The sequence below is a fragment of the Neolamprologus multifasciatus genome, chromosome 16, assembly GCF_963576455.1.
Source record: "Neolamprologus multifasciatus chromosome 16, fNeoMul1.2, whole genome shotgun sequence".
NCBI lineage: Eukaryota > Metazoa > Chordata > Actinopteri > Cichliformes > Cichlidae > Neolamprologus > Neolamprologus multifasciatus.
In genome coordinates, this window is record NC_140454.1 from 21,743,921 (window position 1) to 21,763,630 (window position 19,710).

At 43.1% G+C, this 19,710-nt stretch overlaps 1 protein-coding gene across 6 annotated transcripts in view; it reads right to left on the reverse strand.

The window, feature by feature from the left end:
* Positions 1 to 4,092: 4,092 nt before the first annotated feature.
* Positions 4,093 to 19,710, reverse strand: part of LOC146500810 (hyccin 2) — a 51,640-nt gene continuing 36,022 nt past the window's right edge. For 3 of the 6 annotated variants that reach the window (XM_085135686.1, XM_085135688.1, XM_085135687.1), the window contains exons 7-14: positions 19,404 to 19,519; positions 17,349 to 17,444; positions 16,502 to 16,618; positions 12,727 to 12,814; positions 12,340 to 12,496; positions 12,078 to 12,098; positions 11,444 to 11,614; positions 4,093 to 7,893 (exon numbers count right to left, since the gene is read on the reverse strand). In XM_085135686.1, coding sequence (XP_084991812.1) covers positions 7,247 to 7,893; positions 11,444 to 11,614; positions 12,078 to 12,098; positions 12,340 to 12,496; positions 12,727 to 12,814; positions 16,502 to 16,618; positions 17,349 to 17,444; positions 19,404 to 19,519 — 1,413 coding nt within the window. In that variant the 3' untranslated portion in view covers positions 4,093 to 7,246. The remainder of the gene's footprint in view (positions 7,894 to 11,443; positions 11,615 to 12,077; positions 12,099 to 12,339; positions 12,497 to 12,726; positions 12,815 to 16,501; positions 16,619 to 17,348; positions 17,445 to 19,403; positions 19,520 to 19,710) is intronic. The other 3 variants (XM_085135689.1, XM_085135690.1, XM_085135691.1) reach the window with 3 other exon arrangements.

Below are 19,710 nucleotides of genomic sequence, written 5' to 3' on the forward strand. Positions count from 1 at the left end.
TAATAATAATAATAATAATAATAATAGCCCTACTATTATCTAAACATTTAAAATGATAAGGGCCATATTAACTGCTACTGTTTATGTCTTCAGCCATTTGAAGGTCACATGTTTCTAACGGTCATCCGCAAAGGTTGTAAGTCGTGAGAGCGTTTGCATTGGTATGCAAGAAGCGCACAGTTTTTGACTTCATGACTAAAGCCCGTTAATTTTGCATTTATTTTTGAAAAGTATTTGTTCATAAACAAGCTAGAAAATCGATTTAAGAGACTAAATAAATAAAAAAAAAATCAATCAACAACATGTCATATTACAATAACTCTTAAACAGAACTTAATAAATAATTTAAAAACTATCTCCAAAAGTTGATTTTGTTCATCTGGACGTAGCGTTTTGTGGGAGAAACGTTTCGTCACTCATCCAAGTGAATTCTTCAGTCTCAGCTGACTGCAGGTTTCCCCAATCTTATAAACAGTACATTTGCATAATGACTGAAACCAGCCCACTGAGGGAACAATGGGCTGGGAGGTCAGTTCCTTAATCTTAATTATGCAAATTCTCATGACCATTGATCAACAACCACTGACCAAAGACCACTGATCAATGGCCATGAGTAGCATTCACAGAGAGTTGGGGAATGGCTGCAATCACAGCATTGTAAGATGGATGTACCCTTCGGCCCCCTCCTCGATTCAGAGATGGTCGTTCCCTTTTCACGTAAATGGCCTCCTTGACTCCGCGCTCAAACCAGCGTTCCTCCCTGTCCAAGATGTGTACATCCTCATCCTTGAAAGAGTGTCCACTGGCCTGTAGGTGTAAATAGACTCCAGAGTCCTGGCCTGACGAGGTAGCTCTTCTGTGTTGTGCCATCTGCTTCGCCAGAGGTTGTTTGGTTTCCCTGATGTATAAATCCTGCCAATCCTCCTGGCACTTAACAGCGTACAATATGTTACTCTGTTTGTGTCGGGGGACCCAATCCTTGGGTTGGACCAATTTTTGGCGCAGCGTGTTTTGGGGTTTAAAACCCACAGAGACCCGGTGTTTAGAAAAAATGTGTCTCAACTGCTCCGATACTCCTGACACATATGGGATCACTACAGGTTTTCGCTTGGGCACCGGTTGTCCTTCTCTCCTGGAGCTTTCTTTAGGTGCCTTTGGGGAAACCTGCAGTCAGCTGAGACTGAAGAATTCACTTGGATGAGTGACGAAACGTTTCTCCCACAAAACGCTACGTCCAGATGAACATAATCAACTTTTGGAGATAGTTTTTAAATTATTTATTAAGTTCTGTTTAAGAGTTATTGTAATATGACATGTTGTTGATTGATTTTTTTTATTTATTTAGTCTCTTAAATCGATTTTCTAGCTTCTAGCTTTCTAGATTTACTTTCCTGGATGATTGAGAATGCGTGAAGAAAATCTAAAAACGACTTTATTCCAGTCGTTCAGAGTCTTTTACAAGTCTTGTTGCTTGCACAACAAACAATAGCACAGTAATAAATAATTTAAAAAAGAAAATGATTCTAGACATCTAATAATAACAATATTATGATGAATATATTCTAATATGGCTCTAAAGCAAATAAACCATCTGAGGAAGTCAAATGCAGGCTAGTATGTACATATGGCTCCTCACTGAGGCTCTTTCTTTATGGTTTTGCTTTTTAAAGGCAATATATCATATTTTATATATGAGTTTTTGAGACTGTGGATTTAAGCTGAAATAGCATTTTCAATCCCTCATGTAAACTAAGACCAAGTCTGGTAAGTCCGGAGCTCTGCAGAACTTCAGCAGGACTCTCCGCACCTTAAATGTAAAAGCGTTAGCTCTTTTCTCAAAAATGCCCTGGTTACACCATTAGAATCGTAGATAGCATTTATATTCTCAATTTCTTTTGGGGGTTGAAGTGCCTGGGATGGGATATCAACCTCCACTCACATCTTCCTTCAGGTGATCTCAATGGGTCACATAATGGGGTGAGGCAAGGTCTCACAATGGTGTCACCCAAAACCTCTGCTGATAATTACCCACGCCTTTTTTCACACCTTGGTGCAGATGTCGAGGCACATGATCAATAGTGGGTCAACAACCCTGTTAAGAAACAATTCACTAGGGGTTAAATATCTGGGACTCTCCACCATTTGTGTTGATGCATGCTCAATCATCCAGGTAAGGAAATCCCAGAAAGTTAATTCTGTTCTTCTGGATGTAGTGTTTTCAGTGGGAGAAAAGTTTTGCCACTCACCCAAGTGACTTCTTTAGTCTCAGAAGTCACAGACTGAAGAAGTTGCTGTAGCCCATCTGTTTCCAGGTCAAATGAGTTGTGCTTTTAGATATGCTCTTCTGCGTAGCTCGTTTGTATAAATGTTTTTTTTTGGTTACCTTTCTATCAGCTTGAAGCCATCTGGCCATTTCCCTCTGACATAACCAGGATTTTCACCCAGAGAACGCTTGCTCACTGGATATTTTCTCATTTCATCCCTGTAAACCCTGAAGATGGCTGTGCAGGAGACTCAGTACAGGAACAGGTGTACCTAATAAAGCGGTTGCTGAATGTATGAAGCATGAATTTACAGGACTATGCAGTAGTTTGCGCTATGTTCTTAGATTGTATAGATTTTCTGTTTGTTTTCCTATGCATATAATTTAATTAGTATTATTTTGCTTGTCTCCATTTCATCAGTTTTGATGACTCAGTCTTTAATGAGTGATGAAAAGTCTTTATTCATTCATCACAAAGTTGAAGTGCTTGACTGACAATTCATGTTCTGACAATTCATGTTCTGACAAATGTGAGAAAGGATTTGATTGTCTTTTGCAGAGGCGAGTCTGTGATATGAAAAATGCCTTAACCGTTTTCAGAACTGCATTAAGAGTGGTGAGAATTACTTCTCTGCTGTGACAACTGAGCCAAATCCATTAGGAAAAACTGGAGTCAAGATTAACATTAGTGACGTAATTTCCGTCAAATATGGCGGTCCGCTCAGTTGCCTTCTTTTAAAATGTGATCAGGCAGGACTGAAGACTCAAAAAGCCCAGAGACACCGACCACAAGGTCGCTCTGCATACAGCACTATTGACCGTTAACAGCGTTGCTTGTTTCACAGTAGCTGTTTTAATTTTCTTTCCAATTTCCGTTTTCCCTGCCAGCAAAGCTGTTCGGACTCAGTGGAACCATTAGCTAACAGCAAATAAGCTAACACAGTCCGTTCACAAAATTAGTTGACTGAATTCAGACGACTAAGTTTTTATGTTGTAGACAATGGGTTATTCTGATGTATTTAAAATATTTATTTACTTGCATTTTTTGATACAATGCTCTGTATTGTATACAGATATTATAATAAAGGATAGTCTTTTAAATAAAGACTTCTCTTGCTCAAGACCACTTAAAAAACTCATATAAATGAAATGTAAAGAAATGACAGGTGACTTGAGACTTTTGCAGTTATATAGTGAAACCAAACTGGGTACTAAAACTGGAAGTAGTCATGTGATGTGTAATGATGAGTGTACTAAAGCACTCACACACAGATCCCTTACAGCACAATATTTATTCAACAATATACATTAATTTCTCTCTACATTTCAGACTTATGTTCATTTTTTTTTATATTCATCTTGCTTCACCTTTGTACATTTATTTACAAGATTTAAAATAAGTCTTTCTCCATTTATATAACATCATTAGTACAGTGTAATCACATCATCCAGCAGCTTCCCTTGAAGCATTCATAATCGCTAATCTATTTAATACACCGACAGGCGTCTTTGAGCCACAGAGCAGCAAACTGACAGAAGGGCTCAACATGCACTCAGAGTCCAGGTGTCCATGGTCCTCTTAATTCACCCATGTAAGAGAGGTCGTTTGCTCTGTAGCACCGCGGCAGGGTGTATAAACAGAATCTGTGAATGGCGACACTGTTGAGGTCTTGCACCTTTAAAACTCATCTTAAATGCATGTGGCCCCTCCCACCCGACGAGGATCGGCCAAAGCCCGTCCACCAAAATAAAAAAATAAAAAGGAGAGGGTGGGGGAAATGTTGCATAGAATCAATTCTGATGTCAAGAACAGAAATTTTAGTGCTGCCATTTTTATTTTTTTTAATGTGGCTTTCTGATAATCTCCTGAGACCTTTCAGACCCCATTTTATATATATCTAGATATATATATTTTTGGTTTTAAAAAGAAAAAAATATAATAAATAGCTGTACCCTTTGTCTTTAACAAAAAAATAGCATTGTGTTGGATGTCACATCCAACACAATACTACTTTAAAAGAGACTAAAACCCTGCATTGAGTGTATTTGCACATAAATGGATGTCATTTCGATTACTATCTTGAGAGAGGTGGATGGATTAAAGTGCATTCTACTGTATGAAAACAAAGCCCACAGTTGTCACATGCAGGACAGGAAATGAACTTTATTGAAATAAAATATATTTTTTCCTTTATTGAAATTCAAATAGACTTAAGGATTTATAAGCTTATCTATGGCAGCTAAAATTTCCAGCCACAGTCAAACTTTAACGTTCATTTCCCACCCTGATCACATGCAAATAACACTGTGTACGCACACACTCCCACACACACACTCTCGGACATTTGTCACTCTGTGGCAGCGTGCAGCACCAAAGTGGCTGCTGGTACCCCTCAGGTGAGGGGGAGTCGTGTGAATGACAAGAACACGTTAACAGTTTAAAAACAAAAAAAAAACAACAACAGCCAAAAGGTGCCACTCGACTCACAGCAAAATACAGTAAATGGGAAAACACGGCTCGCCAAGAGCCACACAGCACGATGACAGCAGACAGGTGGACCAGGTGAGAGCGTGAACTGTAGCTACTCTCCTCTCTTCTTCATCCTCCACAGTCCAGTCCAGTTCAGTTCAGTTCAGGAGAAGGAGGAGGAAGAGGATGTGAGGCCAAAGAGCTGACTACTGAGGCTTTTTGGCCTGAAATGTGTAAGGCTAAAGCACACACAGGACTCACTCGGGACCAGGAGCAGCAGCTGTGAGGGTTTCAAGCACAGGAGCATGAGCGTGTGGGATTTTCACTGCACACCGAACTGACTTTTATAAATATATATATATATATATGCATATGTATATCTATTAATCATTCATTCTCTTTTTAAACAAGCACTTGAGCAAAACATGGAAATGCAGTACAACCGCTGACTACTACAGTACACAGACGCTTCATATACTGCTTTTATATGTGAACAGCTACACTAAGTGATGATTTTTTTTTTTTTTTTTTTAAATGGCAAATAAAGGTGAAGCTGCATCTAAGGGCACGTTGAACCATGTGTCTAGAGATCCCTTTTTTAAAAAAAAAATTATTTTAAAATAAGAACAGCAGACAGGAGAAAAAAAAAGAAGGCATTTTTAAATTTAAGACATCCAAAGGAGGGGAAACCGAAAGTCCTTAAGGAGAGGATGCGTATCGGCACATCTGGCAAAGACGAGGACAAAACTCGGGTTTGGCTCACCGGGCATTTCATGCCAAAGAAACAGCCGGCGCTTCGCAGGGCACTAAACATGCAGACAAGCACGCCGTGCTCAAATCCCTCAGCCCGGACAGGGGGTACTACAGAAGGCAAGCGAGCACTGCGCGCAGATGCAGCCGTTTCACAGCAGAGATCTAACTCCATGTATGTGATTCAAATTGCACTTCCAAAAAATAAAAAAAAATAAATAAAAATCAAAGCAGGGCATTTTAGGGACTTAAAATAATAACCCAAATGAGACTGATTGATATACGACAGGAAAAAAAAAAAGAAAAGCCTGACGGTTTTTGTTTTGCAGGTAAAAACTGCACATGATGGTACTCAACTGAAATGCAAGGCCAGGATATTCAGCCACACTTGTCACACGAACGCGCACAAATCTTTACAGTGTCGTCACAGCTGCAGTGTGAAACCATTTGCAATCCTCCCAATTGGTCATTAGTCTGATTTTGAACCATTCTGCATTCTGACTGGGAGACACGTGTCTGAGTGGCAGGTGAACACACAATGAGGTAGAACAAAATGTTTTATAAGCATCCAATCAGAGCACAAAAACAGGCGGTCAGCAGTGACTGGTATACACCTCCAGAGGGCAGCACTTCACCGGCTCAGACATGACGCCAACACACAAGCTTTAACACAGACCGACACGCGCACTAGCCAGTGCCCTTAGACGGAAGGATCCATTGAGCGGTTTGAACCGCAAATTTAACATACAGTCAGCAAAAGTGTGCACGGTTATTCAACAAGATTCAGATTCTAAACCAAACTGCAAGACAAAAGTCTTCCCGTAGCTGCACAGTATTTATTTCTCTAGATTTAACCATTTAAAATCTCGGGGAAGGACAAAGCCTCGCCACCCTTCCAATTTGGTTTTACAACAATCCTATTTGTTAGATTTTACAGATTAAATGAGAATTGTTTCTGTGACAAAATAAAGGTCATGGCCTTAACCCTAAAGAATCACTTGGGCCTGACAAACTACTGTCACACACACACACACACACAAAAAAGGAAACCCTTCTTTGGACTCTGATTTAAAACATTTAAAGATCTGTTATTCATAAAACTCTATGTCGAATTAAAACAAAAAACCCCAAAAAACAGCAATTAACGAGGAAGATAATCAGCAAGAACGATTGCACGTGAGCCCCGGGAATGAAGGAGAAGGAATGAAGAGACAGACCAACCGAATCCCCCACTCTTCTCCAAATGAGCGACGGTAAGTGTTATTGCTGATTCATTTTTGACTGATTCAGTCTGGAAAACGTAATAATCTGAAATGTCACGGATGACCTACAGCTAGCCTGAAATCCTTGCAGATCCCCTCTCGTCACAGCCTCCCTTTGAGGAGAGTTTCTATGTGGAATGCTCAGCTTGGCAGAGAGGAGGACGCAGTGACACGCTGGACTCTTACACTCGACCGTAGTTACAGCAGGAGCAGCCGGTCACGATTCACTACTTTTCACGTTGTTGTGCTGTCAGTGACTTCATCCACCCACGACGACAGCAGGTCTCAATTACAAATTTTAATGGATGTTTAACGGGGTGGAAACACAACTCTGGAGATCTCAAATGTGTTTCAATTTCTTACACACACACAGACAGACGCACAAGTAGAAAGACGTCATAGTCGAGCTGTAGAGAGTCGCGGAGAGAAACTGCATGAATCTGTGTGTGTTATGTAGGTATTCGTGCGTGTGAGTGTGCGCGCCATTCCCTGCACTGGACGTTAGACCTGTGATATGATCTGCATGTTGAAGCTGGGAGAGCGTGACTGCTTGGTAAGAGGTGCTCCAGGAGACAGCAGGGCCTGAGCCTCCTCCGGCCTGAGCAGGTGTTCCTCCTGCAAACTGATGGTGGAGTGCCGGTGAGAACCCCCAGCTAGAAGCCCTTCCCTCTCAGAGCCTCCTGCCTCCTCGTGTTCCTCGCCATCGCCTCCGTTCAGGTTGAAATTCGTGCAGTCAAAGGACTTGCTGGAGGAGGTGCTGCCAGTCCTCACTAGCATGGGGCCCGCGGGGAAGCTCAGGTGCTTCTTTATGGGGCTCAGCTGGATGGCGTCCAAGTTGATGCTCGCTGGAGGCGACTGCTGCCTCTGTTGATGCCTCCTCGTGGCGGCCTGAAGATCCGTAGACAACTCCGCCTGTTTGTCTGTCTCCCGCTCTTTCTCCCGCTCTCGCTCCTTGTCCCGAGACAGTCGCGCAGTAATGGCTTTCTTGATGCTGCTCGTGCTGCTGTTCAGGCTGCCACCCCTGGGCCCCACGCTGCCGCCAAGCTTGGTGCCGCTGGGCTGGCTGCTGTTCGACGCCCCAGAGGAGAAACCCTCGTCTGGGTCGTTGATATTGAAGGAGTCCTCCCCGCCGCTCATGCCATCGGCATCTGAATGTGACGATGAATGAACATAGACAGAAGAAAGCAAAACAAAAGCAAAGAGAAATGTGAGTAAAATCACAAAATGCTGAGCTGAGTATGACCTGACTGAGCAAAACCTTTACTCTCATTTTATAAAACCTTCCAAACACTTCATAACTGCAAAGTTTCATAATCTATAATCTTATGTGATCATAATCTATAATCACATGTCACAGAAGTTGCTGCTTTGGCTCGTTAACACAAAGCCGTGTCTTCTAATTCTTATTTACAGTGTTGTCAAATGGCTTGTAAAAATTTTAGCAGTAATAATGACTATGATTAGATGATTAGAAATACTCCAAAATAAATTAGCAGACTTAATTAGAGTCCCTTCTAAAAGTGCAACACTTTACGCTCGACAGACTGTGCTTCTTCATTATCTCAGTCATTAAGCACCAAACAGAGGTTCAGTTCAATAGACTGCATAATGACCCTAAGCTCTGATCCTCTGATGTAACACAGATTGACTGAAATCTGACCAGCTGTTTGTTTGGGCAAAGTGAGAGTTCAATACCCTGGCTCAAAGAGCTGAGTTTTTTTTAATCACAATATGCAATCATCAATAATCTATAGCCTAATAGGCACAATATTTGGATAAAGACCTAAAGATTAAATTTTTTTTAATCCATTTGTATCCTCACTTTGAAAGCTGAAAAGGAAAAAAGATGATAAAGTGTTAGAAAAAAAGCAAGTTATTGACATACAGGGTAAAGGCTGTTAAAAGAAGAGAGATGATCGGCTGTCTCTCTCTGTCATGCATCGTTGGGACAAGCAGACCCGGATGACAGGGAAACCACAGACAGCACCAGAAAAAGAAATGCAGAAAACTGAGAAGAAAAAGGTCTGGACTGACATGCACATAACATGAGGAGAAGACACATGCTCTCCTGCCCCATCCCTTGTCTCTCCTGCAGCTCTGGCCCAGCGGTCACGTGGTTGGCCGGCTGAGATGTGCCTGCCAATCTGTGGAAAGCGCTGATGCGAGTCCGTACACCTCGCCAGATCAATAGCCTTCCAGTTAGAGCTGACAGCCTGCGAGGCTAAATGAGCCAGTCTGCAAACCACCACAGGCCAACCCAGTCCCCCAAATGAAGAGTGGTATTGGTGATCTTTACCAACAAGGCTGCAGCCAGTGGTTTTTACATGTTTTAGCCTTTTGACTACACTTTGCTTATGTCTGCTCATGCAACAGATTTATATACTCGCTGCCGGTTCCCAGTCATTTCAATGCGCTGTGAAATTTAGCCAGAAATAACTGAAATAACATATTTTGTATTTCAGTTTTTAATGGGGAGCATTTTAAAAACTCTTCATGGTGCATTCAAGGTCAATCTGAGGAGCAGCATTTTAAAGTAAACCTGCAAAAAACATTGCTTCTGCAGAAATAGAAAATACACATAACCTGCAATATAGCTGAGAGGGTCAGTGTTAGCTTTGCAATTCAAAACAAAAATAAAGGGAGGAAGTGCTACTTAGCATACAAACTATCCATATTTTCCCTGTAAAGTTCAATGCTTTGTTTATGTTTAAAAGTTAAATCGTTGGTCACATTATTAATGAGGATGAACTTTGTGCTTTGCATAACAGAAATTTGGTGTTACAAGCTAAAACAGCACTTTTCAATCCGTAGGCGAATTTCATCTGCAGAAGTTAAACTCACTGCACATAAGCATCAGAGTTCGTATTATGTAAAATATAAACCAACATACAAAAGAAGTAAACTTTAACTATATAATGATCGTCACTAATGGAAGGTTTGTCCAGTAGAAGGCATTATGGGTAACTGTGTTTTTACATACCCGCAAGTTTGTTTATGGTAGGAAAACAGGTCCTTTTTCAAATATACACTGCTGTAGTCAAAATTCATCAGATTCCATACATAACAATAAATACACATAAGGAATTTCTTCCTAAGAGTCTTTGATGATCTTCAGCAGCTCATTCTCATATGTTCTGGTTACAATGCAGAACGTATGAGAAAGGATCGCTTTAGAACTAAAGAGGACAGACATTAAAGATTTCTAATAAAGACTGATATTTAAATTCATTTTCAGATTGTTTTTAAAACCACAAAGTTTCGAAATAAACTAAAGCTCCTGCATCAGTCGGGCTCTTTTAAAAATCTTACATCATCAGTTCAGAGTTTTTAAAACTGCTCCCACCTCAGATTTAGCAATATTAAAATAGCACATTTTATACTTTTACTTTGAAGTGACCCGAGCTGAATGAATAATTTCCTCTAAGGAACTCAAAACAAAAAAGAAAAATGGTTGCGGTGCAAAGAATATGCTATAAGAAGTTTAAACATGCAAAGGCACAAGCAACTTTCAATTTCAATGCAATGGAGAGGCAAACAAACAGGTTTCGACTTCCTGCAAGAGAATCGCAACTAACTGACTGCTTTTGAAATAATCCCATGTTTCTCTTTAATATGTGGCAGATTTCTATCTAACAAAATCATGATAAAGGATTCTTTCACAGCGGCGTTCAATGAAAACTCACTGGAAGAAGACGAGATGGCACTCAGACATACACTGACCACAAGCCAGGAAATGCGTCTGACGTTTCAAGATTTCAAAACGTTTATGAATGGAAATGGACACACATTTAAAGGATGCAAAATGGGCCTACAATCCCTGCTCGAATTAGTGGACTGACAGCATTCAATTTATAACTTCGCCTTTTTTTCTGATAAGCTAAAAGATCCGACGTTTCTTGTTTGAGCAGAAATCACTGAAGCTTGCTGTAGCGTGTGCATGCAGGGCTTGTTTTCACTCACTGAGCTGGGGAAAAGAAATGCAACATAACGGAACACAAACTTAGGACAGAGTAAAGCTGCTGGACTAATAAAAAATGAAAACACCACACACAAATCGGAGGTTCTCTTTCTGCAGGGAACGGTGGTAGCAGCAGATGGGTGCTGCTGGCCTCACAGACCCACAACTTAATGCTATCAAACACCTCAAGTGGTGAGTTCAGAAATAAGATGCCGGATACTCTGAGCCCGTTTTGTAAAACTGATGCATATTCCCTGTCAAAGCTGTAGAAAATATAAATCAATAAACCCAATTATCAAACAGGGAGAGTTTGGAAAGCGCAGAGTAGAAGGTCAAGCTGGACACTAAACATGCTCAGTGAGTGACAAGGGTGGCAGTTTAACGTTGAAGGCATGATGAGGGGAAGAAAGAGAGAACATGACATGACGACAGGCCCATGCAGAACGGCCACTAGCCAACCACACTTCCTTCAAACCCAGAATAGGCGACTCTTCCACTCTTAAATGAGGCAAAAACATAGCAAAGGTTTTGCATTAGACGGGTTGTTGGCTGAGGGTCTTATAAGACTGGATGAGTTAGTATACTCTGGGGAAGTGAAGAGGCAGCCACAATGGAAAGGGCAGAGTTAACCGCCTCAAGCCGAGAAGGGGTAGTAGGAGGAGGGTTGGGATGATACAGATCGAAGGGGGCACCTCCTCCTGAGACCCGCCCTGCTCTGAGCGTCCGCCCCCGTCCCCTACCCTCGAGAGTGATGGGGGGAATGATGCTGCTGCTGTGGTGGCTGTGTTGCCGCCCTCCTCTTTCCTCTTTAGCCGTGGGATCCCAGTGGGTGCGGTGGCGGTGTTGGTGCTGGGTGAGGCTAGGATTGACGATGAGGCTCAACTCTGCATCGGTTGAGTAGTCAAAACAATCTGGGAGTCAACAACACAGATGAGGAAATGTGTCGCTTTAGTAGCAGCAAGCTTCAATCAATTCGGGCCTCATCATAGCCAGAGCAGGCCTAACTACTGTCTCTAAATTCACGGGTAGATCACAAGATATGGAAAAAATAGGAACTACCCCATAAATACTTGGTAAAATGGAGACAGCAGAAACTACAAGGACCATGTCTCTCTTCATCTTAACCAGTGAAACAAAGCACGTAATAGACAGGACAAGCAAAAACAGTGAAAAGAAAACGAAAAAAAGAGCAATAAGGAGCAGTGAGTGGCACAAACACTGCAAACACAGACTATATGACCACAGTTGCATACAATAACTGACATGAAACACCATTTAGATGATGCTAATGGTGTAACTGAAGTACAGAGGAAACGGGTTTTCTTCTCACTGGAAAGGGGGGGGAAAAAAACACCAGAGAAGTCATTTTCTCACCAAATAGCTCCTTCTTGCGGGCTTTTATAGATCAGGGGAAAAAGTAATAACCTGTAAGATTACAGCTTAAATCATAACCATGCACTTGCTTAACTTTCTTCTTCAAACTATCCTCAAGTGCTACGGATAATTCATGAGGTTGATGAAAGGGCGAGGAAAGAAAAAAAAAGTAATCTACTCTGCGTCCAGATTTACTTCCTGCACTGCGGCCTGGCTCGCGGTCCTGTGTGCTGCAGCCAAGACGGCAGATTTTAAGTCTCACCCTCTCTCTTCCAGCGGTGGCGTCGTATAGAGGCGGTGGTGATGGCCGAGATTGATATACGGCTGATGGTGGGCGTCACCTCCACCTGCAGCACCTTGCGGCCCCGCGGTGCGTCTGGAGCGCTTTCCGGCAGCGAGTTTTTCATGGCGTTCCCCAGCTGAAGTCGACACATGCACAGGTACAGATCAATAAACAATTAAAGGAGCAAAGCCAGGAGGTATAACAAGATTTAAAGCCTGGTTATGGTTCGAATTTGAGGACAAACAGGTGATTTAAGAAGAAAAAAAAAAGGCAGATCAAAGCCATTATTTTACTTCATGGTTTTTATTTTGTCTTGGGATTTAATTATAGACAGGTGGGAGTTTACCGCTGTGCTGCAGGTCTTACCAGGAGAGGCTGGGAGTAAAGCTCCAGCTGGGCTCGGTACAGAATGTCCTCCAGAGCTTCTCGCCCCATCTCCCACTCTCCATTGTATCTGCAAATCACAACAAAAGACAGACACACACACACACACACACACACATACACATTCAACAATGTCATGCTGTGAGCCTATCTGAGTAAACTGGAATGTCTCACAAGGTGCCTTGACGTCTGAATCATATCCTCTAATCTATTATTAGTTATTTAGTAATGCCTGCAGCTGCAGCGAGGGCGTGGTGGATAACTTGGGCACGTATCTAAACAGAGGGATTACACTCTCAGTCTCGCTGTTGAAATGCGAGAAAATAGGCTGAATTTTTTTCCTTGCAGTGAAATTAAATATAAAGCATTTAGAAAAACAAACTTTATGTCACACATAAATGGTTTTCACAGTTACTAAATTGAATACTGGCACATTAATGGCTGCTAATTTGTGTAAAATTGTGTAAATGCAGGGATATAGAAACATATTATCAAATCCATCCATCTTCATCCGCTTTATCCGGGGCCGGGTCGAGGGGGCAGCAGCCTAAGCAAAGAGGCCCAGACCTCCCTCTCCCCAGCCACCTCCTCCAGCTCATCCGGGGGAACACCAAGGCGTTCCCAGGCCAGCCGAGAGATATAATCTCTCCAGCGTGTCCTGGGTCTGCCCCGGGGCCTCCTCCCGGTGGGACATGCCTGGAACACCTCACCCAGGAGGCGCCCAGGGGGCATCCTTACCAGATGCCCAAACCACCTCAACTGGCTCCTTTCGATGTGGAGCAGCAGCGGCTCTACTCTGAGCCCCTCCCGGATGGCCGAACTTCTCACCCTATCTCTAAGGGAGATGCCAGCCACCCTTCAGAGGAAGCTCATTTCCGCCGCTTGTATCCGCGATCTCGTCCTTTCGGTCACTACCCACAGCTCGTGGCCATAGGTGAGGGTAGGGACGTAGATCGACCGGTAAATTGAGAGCTTCGCTTTACACTCCGCTCCCTCTTCACCACGACGGACCGGCTGCAGCGTCTGCATTACTGCAGCTGCAGCCCCAATCCGTCTGTCGATCTCCGGCTCCCTTCTCCCATCACTCGCGAACAGGACCCCGAGATACTTGAACCTCCTCCACTTGGGCAGGACCTCATCCCCGACCCGGAGTGGGCACTCCACCCTTTTCCGGCTGAGAACCATGGCCTCAGATTTGGAGGTGCTGATCCTCATTCCCGCTGCTTCACACTCGGCTGCGAACCGCTCCAGTGCGAGCTGGAGGCCCTCACCCGATGAAGCCAACAGAACCACATCATCCGCAAAGATCAGAGATGAGATCCTGAGGCCACCAAAGGGGAAAGCCCTCCGCCACTTGGCTGCGCCTAGAAATCCTGTCCATAAAAATTATGAACAGAACCGGTGACAAAGGGCAGCCCTGGCGGAGCCCATCACCCACCGGGAACGAGTCCGACTTATTGCCGGCAATGCGAACCAAGCTCTTGCAACGGTTGTATAGGGATCGAATGGCCCGTAGCAATGGGCCAGACACCCCATACTCCCGCAACACCTCCCACAGGACACCCCGAGGGACACGGTCGAATGCCTTCTCCAAGTCCACAAAACACATGTAGACTGGTTGGGCAAACTCCCATGCACCCTCAAGTATCCTCGAGAGGATGAAGAGCTGGTCCAGTGTTCCCGCGACCAGGACGAAAACCGCATTGTTCCTCCTGCATCAGAGGTTCGAACTAGCGGATGAAACTCTCCTTTCCAGCACCCTGGCATAGACTTTCCCGGGGAGGCTGAGGAGTGTGATCCCCCTGTAGTTGGAACACACCCTCCGGTCCCCCTTCTTAAAGATGGGGACCACCACCCCGGTCTGCCAATCCACGGGTACTGCCCCTGATCTCCACGCAACATTGCAGAGGCGTGTCAGCCAGGACAGCCCTACAACGTCCAGAGCCTTCAGGAACTCGGGGCGGACCTCATCAACACCAGGGGCTCTGCCACCAAGGAGTTGTTTAACTGCCTCAGTGACCTCGCCCCCAGAAAATTGGCGGGTCATTCCCCTCATCCCCAGACTCTGCTTCCTCCTTGGAAGACGCGTCAGTGGGATTAAGGAGGTCCTCGAAGTATTCCTATTTATATATATATAAATTATCAAATTCAAACTGAAAATCAGCAAAGACTGATAAACGTGTATTTAACTTAGAACAGAAAATGTCCAATAAATACTGAATCTTATCTTTGCAGAGCAAGATACTGCAAGATACTACCTGGACTGATGACCATGAAAAAAAAGTACTATGGAAATAGTACTTTATTATTGTTTTTGCAATAATAAATTAGAATTGCAAAAACACCAGGAAGTGAATGGCTGAACTCTTTGATGTGGTCCTGCAAATGCAACAATCATGCAAGCAGGGACAAATGTTCTGGGCTTCCTTTTAGTCTTAAGATCAAAAGAAATGGGATGAATGGGCAGGTAAAACGGACTCTGTGATGTTCACGAGGCTGAAAATTGCTCTACAGTAGAATAAATTTCCAATCTGAACAACACAAGTGAATGCTGTTTCTGTTTGTGATTCTGATATCCCAGCGCATTTTGCTTCCTCTCTCGGGATTAGCGGCCATATTAACCTAAATCCCAGACTGTCCTCAGCTAGTGCCAAGTGTGAAGCTTGGATTCATGTTCATCTGGCCTTCACGTGAGTGAGCACTGAGGTGACCTATGGTAGGGATTACTAAAAAGGCTATTATTTTCTGTCATCTAAAATCACACTCACACACAGCCTTTTTTTTTTCTTTTTTTTTTGTGCATTGCCTGCTCCAACCTCCTGATTTCCGCTCTGTATCCTCACGGAGGTGATGAGGCAGAATGCATGCTCATCCTCTCCCAACCTCTCTGCTACACCACTACTGCAACAGTAGTGATTCCAGTCACCATCGTATCAGGATATCCATATCTGAGGACTTGCTGTCATCGAGGAGCTATAATCAGCTTTGCAATGACTGTCCTCATAGGGGATGAAATCACCTGCTTCCACAATGCACTGCTGATGTAATCGCTCTCTACAGTGGGTAGCTTCTGCCCTTGGTGGAGCACTAGCATATGCTGTGAGGAGAATTTCTGCAGCAGCTCATGGCAAACTAGAATCAAGAAGACCCTCATTAGCAATGTTCCAGTGGCAAAAACAACATTATGTTGTGTTGCCCACAACGAGCAGCTGGCTACAGCCACAATAAATACAGAATCTCTTTTCAGCTTCATTTACACCATTCGCTCTGGCCCGTGCAGCTTCAGACTGCTCTCAGAGCAGTAAGGTGGTTGCAGCTCAGGAGGTAGATCGGGTCAGCTACTAATCAGAAGTCGAGTGGTTTTTGTTGGAAAAGGTCATTTGGGAACAGACATATGGGTTTGTTTACTAGTCAGAGGGTTAGTAGTTTGATCCCAGACTCCTCCAGCATAAAGAAATGTCTTTGGGCAAGAAACTGGACCCCAAACTGGACCTGATGCATTGATCCTTCATGAAAGTCAACCAAAACCGATTCTGGCTGTAGCAGGTAGCTAAAAAGCTCTAAAGCCAGCTCAAGACTAAAAATAGAGCTGAAAATAAGTGATAATGTTCCTTTATAACAACAGCATGTGTATATTGCATATATAACAAGTGATGATGCATGAAACTTGTTTCTGCAGCCATGGAACTGCCAAAAAAACATAATATAATGAAATAAGCAAAAACCAAAACACTTTTCCTGCTTTAGAGACACGTACATGGCATGATACACTGCAGTCAGCATCTGCACCATGAACTCAGGGTCCAACAGCACTCGGTTGCAAGGTTCCCTCCAAAGCTTCTGCTGTTGCCGCGGGAAGCCGCATACACACAACCTGTGAATAGAGATTTTTACTGGTTAAACAACATCCCTTTAACCTCTGCGGAAAGCACACATCAGATAAGATGAGGCTAAATGGGAAGAACAACTAAAGGAAACATTAGACACTTCCTGAGGAAACACATCAAACACTGAGCGAGGGGAACAAAATCTTAACTTCTTGAGACTCATAGAAGGTTAGGCAAGGTCAGCCAGCAGGGCGCTCACGTCTTTACTGTGAGGCTAAACTGAAAGAGTGAGTGCTGTTCTCGTGCTCTGAAGTCTTCACAGTCACAGTTTGCCATCTGTCTAGACTAGACTGAGCTTGCTTCAGGCGTTGTCTGTCTGATCGGTCACAGTAGGCAGCGATTCATATCCTGAATCATCTACATGCTGCCGTGGAATAATCATCTGCGTCATATTGTAAATTCCACATTGATCCTTTCTCCTTAGGGCGTCTCAGTGTGTCCAAAATAGACAGATGGAGACAGGTATCCAGCAGTAAGGTTTTTGACTGGCCAAAAGCACAGTCAGTTCAACTCATTTCTAATAAAACTGCATTTATCAAATCCTCCTGCAAAGACGGCAGTCTGTACTGAGATATGGTTACACGGCCTATGAGGTGTTTTAATCCTAATTTCTGAAAAGCTGGTAATACAGAAAATGTGTCATTGCAGAGGCTGGTTATCACTTGGGTGGAGAAAATGCAAAACAAAAGAAGATACACGCGTTTTTGTTTTTCTTACCGTGAGCTCATCCTACAGACTGACTGATAGGAAGAAAGGGGCATGTAGACCACAGCAGAGTTGTAGCAGAGCATGAGGAAACACAGCACCTCAAACCTGCAACCAAAAAAAAAACCCACACTGTTAATGGAGTCTAATCAACTTAGTCAAAAAAAAAAGTTGGGAAAAAAGGAAATATCACTTTTAATCAATATCATACCTTTAAAGTATGACACTTTCACTGAGAACAATTATGCAGCGTGGTTCAAGCAATTTATCAACTCTATGAAGTGTTAAACAGTCTGCTTGCCTAAGCACTTTTGTGCATTGTCAGCCAGTGTGCCGCTTGTAGATGCATAGCCTTATATACTGCAGTAATCGCCCTTAAGCTTTCCACAGACGTCTTATCAATGATGCAGAATCAGTGACACTAAAGTTTTAAGTCATCTTGAACTCATAGTGGATAGCATACTTGTTGCTGCGGGTTCACCCAGTAAAGGGATTATTGTTAAAATATTTGGCAAACCTACGCAACTCAGAAGCTTTGACAGAGAGGGGCCAGGATTATACTAGCTTCTGGGCACAAGCATGGACAGTTGTGTACAAATAGTTTCTCCTGGAGGACACATGAGTAGATGGTCCATTTTAATGTAGAACAACATGGACACAAACAACTGTCAGACACAAAGCCTCGATTTACCCGGTGATGGCAAAATTTACAGGGGATCGGACCACCAACCTTTATAGGGGACCCGCTCTACCTCCTAAGCTACAGCGACCCCAAACAACAACACAGAAACTGTGAATTATTTAATACAAAAATTTCCATGACAATAACTCATCCGTGACCCTCTGTGTTGTGACTAAAGCTGTGATGGACTTGAGGCGACTGTTTGATAGTTGTTTAAAAAAAAAATAGAGAGAGAGAATAAAAAGTTGGTGGTACTCAAATGGAATCGATACAGAACTCTCCCTTTGTTATTATTAGCCTTCAGCTTCCATATAGCATACTTTATTTCCTTAAGTGCATATTGAGGGAGGACAATGAGGAGGCCCTTGAATCTAAGTGGCCTAACTGAGTCTGTGTGCAAGGTGGATGTAAATTGCTTGGTGCTAGATCATCAGTAGCACTGAGCTGGCACCTCTCGGGAGCTTTGAGCCTTCTTCTCATAAACACTATCTCACGCCCAACTCAACAAATGGATTTCCAGATAAGCTAAGAGGCTTGGTCCTGCTGAAAACCATTCAGTATATTTATGATGCTCTATGTTTATGGAAACCAGGGGGCCACCCTGCTCTGGAAAACACTAAAGATGATGAGTGTTATCTGTGCTTCCCCTAGATTATCTTCTATGGTGGTGTGACAAAATGTTAGCCCCCTTCCTTCCCCTGCCCAACCAAATTTACTCCAAGTGTGCATTGACAATTCAGTTAAGCTCAGAGTTCGCGATTCAACAATAAGAAAGAAACTGGCAAAACTGGATTCCATTTTTGCCAGTTTCTTGGCAAATGTCTGGCCATCTGTTCGGTTGTGCAGCAGGACAATGATCCAAAACGCATTAGCAAGTCCACCTCTATGGCTTAAGAAAAACAAAATGAAGACTTTGGAGTAGCCTAATCAAAGTCCTGACCTGAATCCGATTGAAATATTGTGGCATGACCTTAAAAAGGTAGTTTATATGAAAAATCAGGAAGGGGGCAAATACTTTTTCACACCACTGTATATGTCACGGGCATTTATGTATATCTGCTCATTCTATTGCTTCATTTCTATGCAAAGATCACCATAGCAGCATAAAGTATTTTAGAGCCAAAAAAGCTTTCAGACCTGCCAAGTCTGGCCAGAGGAGGCTGGGCGAGCATCAAGGCTTACGATCTGATCATCTTAAAAGGTTTTATAGATGGTGTACAATAAATAAAGTTTTTTTTTTTTTAATGAAAATAAATTAGTCAAAGTTTGATTCAGTATGGCGAGTTGCACCTTGAAAGACCTCTACCACTGCCACTACCCCAATTGAACAAACATAGATCTCAGTGTGTATAAACTACAGCTAAACATCTAATCTAAATCAGTACCTGTTCTGCGCAGTGAAGGTCTCTCTCTGAGGATGGAGGCCGCTGTACACCACTCTGATCAGGTCATGTTGACAGAGCGCTCCCTCTGTCAGTGCCATTGACCCCAGGCTAGAAGGCTATAAAGAAAAACAGTTCATTAAACATTTCCCAGCTGTGGTACCTTTATAGCATGACAGTAAATGATAAATGGCCCTTTTCTTTGTTTAAATGGAAAACTATAACGAGACTTTGCGAGGAAACGTGTTGAGAAAAATGGAAGAACCAGACTAGGTTTACATGTCACAATAACAAACTGTGGGGACTGTAG